The 12,052-nt window shown below is 48.3% G+C and overlaps 1 protein-coding gene across 2 annotated transcripts in view; it reads right to left on the bottom strand.

Moving 5' to 3' along the window:
* Positions 1 to 12,052, bottom strand: part of LOC119441476 (shootin-1) — a 75,865-nt gene that overhangs the window by 23,094 nt on the left and 40,719 nt on the right. For both annotated transcript variants that reach the window (XM_037706097.2, XM_037706098.2), the window contains exons 10-11: positions 10,118 to 10,253; positions 2,405 to 2,519 (exon numbers count right to left, since the gene is read on the bottom strand). In XM_037706097.2, the coding sequence (XP_037562025.1) occupies positions 2,405 to 2,519; positions 10,118 to 10,253 (251 nt within the window). The remainder of the gene's footprint in view (positions 1 to 2,404; positions 2,520 to 10,117; positions 10,254 to 12,052) is intronic.

Here is a 12,052-nt window from a genome sequence, read left to right as displayed (position 1 = left end):
CACTATGATTGTGCTTCGAGAGTCACTTACTTCAGTGGGCACAGGTTCACCCAATCAAGAGTTCGTTTTGTGATTCAGTTTTGCTACTGTGTTCTTCTCCGTCAGCACAACACAAAAGTATTTTCTTCATGCTCAAGCAATCAAATTGAACAGCATAGGTCACGTGCCTTTGCCTCACATGCGCTGCAGAAAATTGTTGATGCATGACGCCACAGTAAGTGCAGAAACTGATTTCAGGAGCAAATTATAATATAAAATGCTCCAATTTCAGCCCTTTCAGTGGCGCTGGAGGCATCGTCAAGTCCTATAGTAGGCAAGTGTGAAATGAAAACAACATGCACAATTTGGAGTGCAGGACCCCTTTGAAACATTCTCCTGAACAAAATTTATTTTTAATGCAGCATTCGCAAAATTGTAGAGAGAGAGAGAGAAACTTTAATGAATAAAATGAAATTTTAGGTCCCGTGGTTGGGGCCCCTAGTCCAGGGCTCCACTGGCACGAGCGTTTCGCTGGGCTTGGTCCAGGAGAGCCAACTGGCTCTCCTGGACCTCGTCCGCAAGCCGCGCCTCCCACTGCCTGTTAAAATCTTGTGTTTTTAGTAGTGTGGAGTTTGCATGTTTTGGTCTGTTTGGGCATATCCACGTGACGTGCGGTAACGTTGGCATGTCCCCGCACCACGGGCAATCGTCAGTGTATCGTGCTTGGTGAATACGGGCTAAGTGTATGTAGGTTTGGGTATGTGTGTGTTTGAAGTCGGCGCCAATTCCTCGCCTGTTGACTGTTTAACTTAGGATGAGGGCGTCCATATTGCCTCCGCTCCTGTCTTTGGTGTTCGAGGATGTCGCGCGGTGTAGAGGGAGGCTCGTCACTGGGTCGGTCCGCAGCTCGGATGCTTAGTACGGGAGCTAGCTGGTCCGCCCTTGTGTTGCCCTCCATGCCCTCGTGTGCGGGGCACCAAGCGAGGTTGTGGAATCCGGTAATTTGACTCCCTAGAATTTTTAGTACTAAGCGCGGCGCCGTCCCGGAGAGATACAGGCGGCAGGCGGTTTGTGAGTCCGTGAGTATGGTAGCAGATACGTCCCTATTCTCCGCGTCCCTAATTGCAAGTGCAAGCGCTGCGGCTTCTGCTGTGCTGGTAGATTTTGCCCTGACCGATGCAGCTATCACACGATTTTGGTTCGTGGCTACCACCGTATACTTGTCCCTGTCCGTTTGACTCACGTCTGTGTAGTACACGTCTGGTTGTCCTCTAAATCTCTGGTGCAAGGTTCTCGCTCGGGCCTTCCGGCGCCCTGCATGATATCTCGGATTCATATTCTTCGGAATTGGGGACACTATTATGTGCTGCCTGACTTCCTGGCTCATCTGCACTGTCTCTTCTGCACTGAACTGGGGGCGGAGGGCAAAGCCCAATTTGGTTAATATGGCCCGACCCTGCGTTGATGCGCACAGCCGTTCCTTTTGCGCGATGAGGGTGGCCGTCGCATATTCCTCGAAGGTATTGTGGATTCCTAATTTGTCGAAACGTTCTGTACTGGTATTTTCTCGGAGTCCTAGAGCAGCTTTAAATGTCCGCCGAATGATCACTTCAAGCTGTTTGAGCTCCTGCTTGGTAATACTTTGGAAGGGGTGATGACAAAGACGTGTACCAGTCGGATCGTTTGTTCTTCCGAGAAGCCCTCACGGGTTCGCGTAACCCTACGGATCATCTTGGCTACGTTTTGTGTAGTACCTTTGAGGAGGCGGAGCGTGTGCGCTACTCCGGCCGTTTGTTGGATCCATAATCCCAGGACGCGTAGTTTATCCACCTCTCTTACACGCCCCCCGTCCAAGAAAAGTTCGAAACTCGGACGATTTTCTAGTCTCGCGTACTTCGCTCTTATACGAATAAATTCGGACTTCTCTGGGGCACATGTCATGCCGGCCCCTTGCGTGAAGGTCTCGACCTGTTGGACGAACCACTGGAGAAGCTCCTGTTTATCCCCGTAGGATCCCTGATTTGCCCACAGCGTAATATCGTCAGCGTAAATGGCTACAAAATTCTACAAAATTGTAGAATAAGCTCAAATTCACAAATATCACAGAAAATTTGGAAGAGCTGACAGGCACGCACTAGCTTTTGCATGCACAGTGATAGGATACCCTTGTCTGAGCAGAACAGACTGTAAACGCTCAGCTAAAACTCTCTACCAGCTCTATAAGCAATGAGATGTGTGGGAGATACGGGGATCTTTAGTCCATCCTATCAATAGCACACGTCTCTCTAATGCAGACAGGAAGTCAATTTAGGCTTCCTGATATGAGACATACCATACTTTGCCCTATCCCTTCATAGGACTCGAGATCATCCCTGCAAGTAAAGATGTTTTTCACCACCGTAAGTAAGGTCCCGGCAGTGCTCACCTGAGTGGGTTGAATGGCACAGGTGGTGGTGGGGGCGGGGGTGGAGGAGGCGGTGGCACGCTGACAACACTGGGTGCTGAGGCCTTCTGGTCCAGTTCTGTGATGAGCTCTCGCACTGCGGCCATGGACGCGAGGAGAAAGATGGAAAAGGGGGAGGAGGATCTCTTAAAAAGTTTATCCCATTTACATATCATAATGCAAATGTAGTGTTCCCATAGCTAAAGTTGCGCCACTAGACCCACCAAGCATGTTACAAAACAGCAGAGTGCTCAGCACAGTCATTTTAGGTTTTGCATTTCTGACGTGTACTCAAAAACACATACAGTTAACCTCGATGTAACAAACTTTAATATAACGAAATTCTCGATATAACAAAGTATGAACTTTCTGTAACTTCTTGTCTATAGATCCCCATGTGAACCTCAATATAATGAAGTGTGTTTATACACAGTATTTCAGTACAATGAAATTTTACTGCTGCCTCAAAGAAATACCGAAAAAATTTATGGAAACTTCCGCAGACACAAATCGTCAAATGGTTGAATTACATGCGGCTGTTGCGAATGCACCTCTCAAATCGTGCACTATGCAACCGAGAGAGACTGCCGAAGCGGAGCAGCGTCATGTTCAGTATAAAGTACAAGTTTGTTAAAGTCCTACTGCGTGGTGTGCACTGCACGCTTTAGGTGAGAGCGAGTGAAAGCATGTGAGGATGAGCTGAGAAGGATGGTGGCTTGAGGAGCGCTGGCAGCCGACACGACTGAACAAGCAGAAAGGGGATCTGGAGGGGCGAAGTCACGGTAACACAATAAAGCGTGCCCAAAGGTGGGGAGGAAGGAAGTGGAGCACAGGTTGGCATTCGTCTCCTTTCTTTAGCGCGGCCATGGCTGTCAGCACAGCTGAGTGCATACGAAGCCAGTGTACCCTGTTTCAGAGGTAATCTGGCGCATGTGTGCAAATACTGGCCGAGCTGAGATGCTATGGCATTGTGCACCGTCTACGTTTCGCGCTAAAGGTTGTGTAATCTCGAGTTTTGGAGACGCGTTGAAGCAAGACGCAGATAAAGCATTCACTCCCCGCTGCCGGCTCTTTTGATGATAGCGCTGTCCCACTGCGGGCGACACCATCGGCCACGGAGATAGAGTGAACACGAAAGCGTGGCTGGCTTCGCTTTGTACCGCCGTTGAGAAGATATCATCGACACGCCATGAAACCGTATCTTTCGTTGCAGACTCTCAAATTCAAAAACATTATTTATTTTCTCATTCAAATTTGCTTTTTCTGATTGCCTGATAATTTGGAAAATTCTTTAGCCCCTTCCGTATAAGAAGAAACCATGGGCAACTATGTTTATTTGCATAAAAGATCAAATTTCAATATAATTAAATTTCAATATAACAAAGCAAATGGCCTATTTTACTTGTTATATCGAGGTTTAACTATATTTATAATTCTGCACATCAAGTACAGTTCAACCCACTTATAAGAATATTCAAGTGCCAAAAAAATTCCAAAATATTATGACTGATAATTTTATAGCTGGGTCGCATGAAAAAAAAAAGGACAACAGAAATCAAAACTAAGGGTGTGCAAATATCGAATAGTAAACTTCAAATAGAATATCAAATCAAATCACGAAAATTTACCACAAACCTTTATGCTTACAAATTTTGTGCAAGAAACACAGTGCTATGCACATGCTCAGAAGGCTACTCACATTACGTAACAAAAATCTTGTTACCTATCAGTAACTTAGATACCAAGGAATTGGGATGTACACTGTGCCAGCACTTATAACAACTTAGTTCATATTGTAGTAGTGCACCAAGTTGGGCTAGTTCGTTCATAGGAAAGATTTCAACTGCGCTAGAAACAGGGACAAAGGAGGCCGAAGAGGCACATGGTGTCTTTTTTGTCCTCCTTTGTCCCTGTTTTTAGCGCAGTTAAAATCTTTCCATTAGTTCATATACGAAAGTCTGTAAAATATTTTTCATCGATAGGATGGGTGTCGAATAGTAGAATCAAGTGCTTTTTTCCCTCTGAAGCTGAAGAAATAGCGAAATTGTACTAAATACCAATAAGTTTATCTGTTTAATAGTGTCCATACTGTGCTTAATGGCAGTTTTCTATTGTATAGAAAAGTTATGCTTTCCAGTTTTCTTCCAGAGAACAGTAGGGTTTTCCATCTTTACAGTGTGTGGTTTCTGTGGGTTATCATCAGCTTATTTTCATGTGGGTTATCATCAGACAACAGCAGGAAACGCGCATCATGTGACTTGGCACTGCTCTGTGCAGTCATCGGCGCCACACGGTTTGACTGCGGTTTGCGCTGACGGTAAAGAGTTCTCAAATGGGGAGGCCCACGGCAAGTTCGTGCAACGCCTCCCCCCCCCCCCCCTTTATTTTTTTTTTTCCAGGCACGTCCATCTGCCTTCTGTGTAGATACGTCTACAGCAGAAAATCTGCACGCCAGTCACAACATTTTCGAGCCTGCCATGTAAAAAATCCAAAGGTACAGTAGAATCTTGTTGATACGATTCTGCATAATATTGACGCGAAATAAGTTGGCACGTGGTGACACTGGCCCCTTGAGGCGAGAACGACGAAGTTCGTGGTTGCGCGCGCGCTCTCCGAGGTCCAGCCATTATTAAAGGCTGACGTGTTTTTTTTGCCTATCTGTTGCTGGTGAACTATTCTAGCTGTAATAGCTGGGTGACATTTCTGGTGGAAGTGCTGGGTACGGTCGATGTTAAGATCTCCGGAGCGTACCCCAGACCTAAGCCCGGCGAGTAGTTCGGACGAGCTTACCCCTGTGCACGTACGTACCAGCCGGCGTCTCCAGGGACTCCAGCCACAGCACGGTCTGCTACCCGAACGAAGTAGAATGACGAACCAACCACCTCCTGCCGCTACTGCAGCATCGCACGTGGTCGTCAATCAGATCCGGACGCCGAATCATTTCCACGGGAGTGCTTCAGAGGACGCCGACGACTGGCTTGACCATTTTGACCGGGTCGCCAACGTCAACGACTGGACCCACGAGCGTAAGCTTCGCTACGTGTACTTCGCTCTTGAAGATTCCGCTAAAATATGGTTTGAGAACCACGAGGCGACACTGACGTCATGGGAAGAATTTCGTCGGCAGTTCCTCAATGCCTTCGCCAGGGCGGACCGGAAGGAGAGGGCGGAGTTAGCACTGGAGTCGAGAATTCAAGGCCCGAATGAGCGAGTGACGGCGTACGTAGAAGACATGAATCGGCTCTTCCGACGTGCGGACCCCTCTATGACTGAAGCAAAGAAGGTGCGCCACCTAATGCGCGGCGTCAAAGAGGAAATCTTTGCTGGCCTCATTCGAAATCCGCCGACGACAGTGGCAGAGTTCCACGACGAAGCCACCACCATGGAAAAGGCCCTTCAACAGCGGGCCAGGCAATACAACCGCGACGCCGTGATTTCAAGGGAGCTCTCTGCCGTTACCCTCGGCAACGACGTCGGCGCCTTGCGAGAACTCATCAGGGCTGTCATCAAGGAGGAACTGCAGAAGATGCAGACGACCGCTGCCTCTGCGGGACAACTTTCCATTGCGGAAATGGTGCGCGCCGAGGTCCGACAGGCCGTCCATGTTCCTGAACAGTACGAGGCACCTTAGCAGAGACCGCGTCCTGAAATGAGTTACGCAGAAGCAGTACGTCGTCCACCACCCTCAAGCGCGTATAGCATGGTACACCCCGCTCAGCAATTGGACGTTAGCTTCAGGCCTCGCAGCACACCGCACATCGCAGAAGCAAGAACTAGGAAGAGCGACGTCTGGCGCACCGCAGACTACAAGCCCCTCTGTTACCATTGTGGCGAAGCCGGGCACATCTACAGAATGTGTCCTTATCGTCATGTGGGGCTCCGAGGATTCGCACCAAATGCACCTCGTCCACGACCTGGTGAGCGGCCGCCGGAAATAGAGAGTTTCGTCGCGAATCGTCGCAATGGTCATCAACGATGGCACGAGCCCCGTTCGTCGTCTCCTGCTCGTTACAGGTCACCATCACCAAGCCAAGCCTTCTCTCGCGGCGCTCTCAGACGCCGCTCGCCAAGCCCGGCGGCTCGGGAAAACTGAGTTCAGCGACCTCCGGAGGTGAGGCCGCTGACGTCGACTGTGCGCAAGATCCTCCACTACGACGACAACGACGAAAACAGAACGACGCAGACCTACAGACGCAGTCAAACACCGTACGAGAGGTAATAACGTCGAACATTCCCGTCACCGTAGACGACGAAGACATAACAGCATTAATCGACACTGGAGCGGACACCTCAGTTATGAGCATGGACCTTGCCTGCAAGCTGAAGAAAGTTTCTACCGAGTGGACTGGGTCGCAGATTCGCACTGCAGGCGGCCATCTGCTAACCCCGGTAGGAAGATGCACAGCGCGAGTGAGCATTCGTGGGTTTACGTACCTCGGAGATTTCGTTATCCTCCCAAGCTGTTCGAGGGACCTAATTCTGGGAATGGACTTTCTGCAGGCTAATGGAGCCGTGATAAACCTACAAAAGTCGCTGGTAACGTTTTCAACGGCGCAGGCCTTAGCAGGGAGCAGCACTGACGACACGTATGTCAACGCCTTGAGGATTGTCGACGAGAACATCACGGTGCCGCCAAGGAGCAGCGTATTGACCCTCGTAACCTGCGACGCATTCGACGACTATGAGGGTATTGCCGAGGCAAATATCCCGCTGTTGCTCGAAAGACACATCTGCATCGCCCGGGGCCTTGTTCGAATACAGAATAAGTGCTCGCAAGTTTTGCTGACAAATTTCAGCCATGAGTATCAGCACGTCCCTCAAGGTACAGCTGTGGCCTTTCTGAACGGCATTGCTGACTTCTCCGACGTCGGCACGTTACAAGTGACCTCACCGGATGTAACAACTCACGCCAGCCTGAGTACCCGCGTCCACATTAATGCTGACTTAGCAGATGTACAGAAGAATCAGCTACTGGGCCTAGTGACAGAATTCTCTGGCTGTTTTTCCACAGAATCTAGAGTCCAGCGCACCTCCATTACGCAACACCGGATAGTTACAGAGGAGTCGGCGCGGCCTGTTCGTCAGCACCCGTACCGCGTGTCACCTATGGAGCGGGAGGCGATTAAGCGTCAAGTTGAAGAAATGCTCAATGATGACGACCGTCGACAAGTCCGTGGGCGTCCCCTGTCGTGCTAGTAAAAAAGAAAGACAACACGCTCCGCTTCTGCGTTGACTACAGACGGCTTAACCGAGTCACCAAACGCGACGTTTACCCCCTGCCACGGATCGATGACGCTTTGGACCGTCTGCGCCATGCTGAGTTCTTTACTTCGTTAGACCTAAAGTCAGGGTACTGGCAAATCGAAGTGGACGAGCGTGACCGTGAAAAAAACCGCCTTCGTGACTCCCGACGGGCTATACGAATTTAAAGTCCTGCCTTTCGGTCTCTGTTCCGCTCCTGCTACGTTTCAACGAATGATGGACACTGTACTCGTCGGACTAAAGTGGCAGACGTGTCTAGTGTACCTTGACGACGTTGTGTTTTCCAGCACGTTCGATGAACATCTCACCCGACTACGAAGTGTCCTTACCGCAATACGCAAGGCAAACCTCACCATCAAGCCTGAAAAATGTTACTTTGGCTTCCGGGAACTCAAGTTTTTAGGCCACGTGGTCATTATTAAAGGCTGACGTGTTTTTTTGCCTATCTGTTGCTGGTGAACTATTCTAGCTGTAATAGCTGGGTGACAATATCTTTTTCGGGGTATGTGTTTTCCTTATACATATACAATTTTTTTTCTTACATACAATTATTTTTGGATGATATGTTTTATTTTCCGGTTCCCGTGAAGATCGTATAAATGAGATTCCAGTGTCGTCCTTGAAGCTCCAAAAAGAGACCAATGTGCGCCCATATGGCGTTTCGCAAAGATGGCAGCCGTAAACAGCGATAATCCTGTACACTCGCTTCTGTTGGTGGTTTGTCGCCTTTATGAGGGTCATGAAACCGCTGGGAATGGATCTGCGTTCATTCGGTAACTGTAAATTTAGTTGCCAGCACCCGACTTGCAGCTCCAATTAGGCCTAACGGGCTAGACAGTGTGGCCAATGGTCCAGCCATGACAAAAATTTCACGCCGACTGATGTGACAATGGGTCGCAAACTGCTGAAGAAAGCTTGTTGCTAATATGTTCCTATGGGTAGCTCATTAGTGATCAGTTGCAAGATCGCACGTACAGGTTAGATTGATGGCCGCTGAAGCAGCATTCAGGTCTGCGGTCGACCAGCTGGCAACCCATACCAAGTCCACCTTTGTGCTCGCATGTGGGCAGAAAGCTCCAAACTGCTGAACACTGAACACACGTATCCGATGCTATCGGCATGCCCTACGGTGGCTAATCGACGTGATCTTCGCACATGCTTCCCTGCTTTGCATATGCACTGCTTTTGTTCTTCCCTCTGTCCACATAGCGTTAATCGTTTCGATCAGTCTGGTCGACCTGACAGAACTTTGTACTGACGAAAATAGCGCATCATGAGAACGATGCGCACATCAAGGCACCGACCGTGGCAGGGTCATTCAGCGATTATAATGAATATTATAAAAACAGAATATTCAAGAAATTGAATACCAGATGTTCGATTATCAAATTGTTCGGACTCCCACTATTTGATTCAAAATCGAATACTATTTGAGCATTCGCACGCTCCTAATCTAAACATTTCAATTAAACAAAAAGAAGTATAGTCGAACCGACTCATAACATTACCGGTTTTAACAATATATATCCGATATAACGATGAGCAGCCGCAGCACAGTTACCATTTGTGTGTGTTCTATGGTAAAATAAACTGCTTCCTACAATGTTCCAACCCCGCGTTATCGCTTACAATTAAATGTGGCTACCGAGTCTGCGCCTAAAGGAAAAGGAACGCAAATAGTATCTGGAAATTTAAGAAAACGGAAACACAAGTCACCACTCCCTTGCATGCCTCCTCTTCCGTCACACTTTCCTCCTTCCGAAACACAAGTAGACTGCCCGTCCGCAAATTCTGCACTGAATTTTGTGGAAACTCGCAAGGTGAAAGCTGGCACTACAAGGTAGCTACAGGTAAAACCATACAGGTTTCATGCAGCTACAAGGTAAAACCATACAGGTTCCACTGAAAGAAAGCCTCAAGGTTGAATAAAAAGTTGTCATAATACATAAATACAACCCGGCTAAGTGCCTCTTTAGGGCAGTATTGAAATGTCTCCTTCCAGGAGCGCTAAGCAGATGACAGTGCGAGCGTGATGTAACAAGTGCAAGCCTGAAATAAATGACGAACGAAATGAATTCCACAATTCCTAAGGAATCCAGAACTTAGGTATGTTTATAAAAATAAAGATAGCATCCATACATTTGTGAATGCCAACCTTCTGTTACAACCGTTACAGCATTCAATGAGCTTGCTCAACATCAACACTTCACCTGCACAAAGAGTGCAAAGGCTAGTTGGTTGAACATCATTCCAAGAAAAACAGCACAGCAACAGGACTGAAGAAAGACAGTGCCTGTGTTTTCTCTTTCTTCATTCCTTTCGCTGCACTGTTATTGTACTTAATTTTTTTTAAGAACGACTTCAACTGCATTTCTTGCAGTTTCTTTTTTTGGGGAGTATCCAACTGCACCACGTTGTGAGTGCAATGCTCACCCCTCTCCTCAAGCTGCTGGACCCTCTTTTGGGATTCGTACAGCTTCTGCTCGGACTCTCCCAGGCACTGCTTCAGTTCCTCCACTGTTTCCCCAGGGGCGCTTTGCAAGTCCAGCTGTTCACGCAGGGCCCGGACCTAGATGGAGGGATGGAAAAGGGTTTGAGCTGATTGACTGGTTGCGAGGGTTTCACATGTCAAGTGGCCTTACAAGCACAGGTAGGCATACTCACTCGCGAGTGCAGCGACTTTTTCTCGCTCTACACTCATTTCACAGCTTTGAAATGGTGCTTTAGTGAGTGACAAAGGGTATGAGTGCGCAGGAGTATGAACAGGAATAAGAGCCAGTGAGTTTCAGGTATGTAATAGGAGTTTTAAGGTATGTAATAAACTTAAATTGAATTCAGTGAATGTGAGTAAGAACAGGCATGAGTGCAAGTAGGAACAAAAGTCAGAGACAGTGATTTTGAGTGGACGAGAGTGGCTGTTGGTGAGCGTGAGTAGACGTGGATATGTATTTGAGAGAGCGCCAGAGAGTGGGAGTGGACCCGAGTATAAGCTTGAATGCATGCTGGCAAGTGTGAATGGCAGTAACTATGAATACGAGTAAGTATTGGTGAGTATGAATGGGTGTGTGTAGGAACGTGATTGAGTGCTGACGAGTGTGAGTATACACAAATGCAAGTGAGTTCATAGCGTGTGAAAATATTGGTTAATGAGTATGAGTAAGTATTGGCTTACTCTGTCGACGTATGCTCACAAGGCATGACCATACACGTATACACCGTATTCGGTTAAATGTTACTTATACGGACAACTTCGTGCACTAACTGGAATTAATGAAAATGTGTTTGATGACTTAAATCATGTTTTGTGTGTTTGCATGTGCTTTGCAGTGACAAGAACAGTCCTCAAATCTGCTTTAAATATATGTGGCAGCTCATATTTGAACTATGGAGCAGCACTGCTAGTGCTTTGTCAGCAAAGTTCTCTCAGCTTTGTTCATAGACACTTGCCACAAACTGACACTCTAGTTGCTTGTTACCGTGTGTGCTTCTGCTCATTACTTGAGGGTGTTGTGTGTACTATGCTATGTACGTGTGGGCGATAGCATGCATCACCCATGTCGAGTATCATGCGAGGAGTATGCCTCTCTCTCTCATCTTAAAGTAACTTAGGGGCTACAAGGAAGGCTGCAGTGAAGGGCTCTCGATTAATTCTGACAGCCAGTTGAAATTGTTGTAGCACACATGCAAGGAAACGAATACAGGGACTGCACAAAGCAGGGGGTGTGGTGTGTTGTAACTTCTGTGTCCGTGTCTTTGTGCATGCACTACGACAATTTTAAGAAGACCTGCCAAGAAACTTGCACTGCCACTGTCGGACTATAAAAAAGTTGCAGTGGCTTAGCTCGGCTATGCCAGGATATACGTAGCGTTAGCAAAGGTTCAGCTGATTATTCTTAGCTTTCCTGGTTGTCTCCTACGCTCAACCGCTAATTGCCAGGCAACTACTTCGGGATCCGATGAGTCAAACTTCTCTGTTCTTCTGCGCTGTTCAGCAGCATTTGCGCTCTCCTTCTCCATGGCTATACCACACTGGCAAACGCCAGTCAGAAGCGCAGCGGCTCCAGCGCAGTGTCAGACGGCGACTGCACAGTGAGTACGCGCCGGCGCCAGTGCATCTACCACGGCTACGACGTCACTCCTCTGGAATGCGCAGACCGGCGGCGGTGAGTCGCGCGCGGCGGCGGCGGAGTGCGCGAGAGGTGCCGGCTCCGGTGGCTCCGGTGTGCAAGCCGTGTGACATCACTGATCCTTGCGCATGCGCAGCACGGCTCTTGATGTGCCGCGCGAAACGGGCTTGGCTAGGCCAGTGTAGCTAACGCTACAAAACACGCCTCGACTATGAAGGTGCGTTTATAGTCATGGCATGCT

The sequence above is a fragment of the Dermacentor silvarum genome, chromosome 2 (assembly GCF_013339745.2).
Source record: "Dermacentor silvarum isolate Dsil-2018 chromosome 2, BIME_Dsil_1.4, whole genome shotgun sequence".
Lineage (NCBI taxonomy): Eukaryota > Metazoa > Arthropoda > Arachnida > Ixodida > Ixodidae > Dermacentor > Dermacentor silvarum.
The sequence above is the reverse complement of the archived record's forward strand: the minus strand, read 5'-3'. Positions and strand labels throughout refer to the sequence as shown.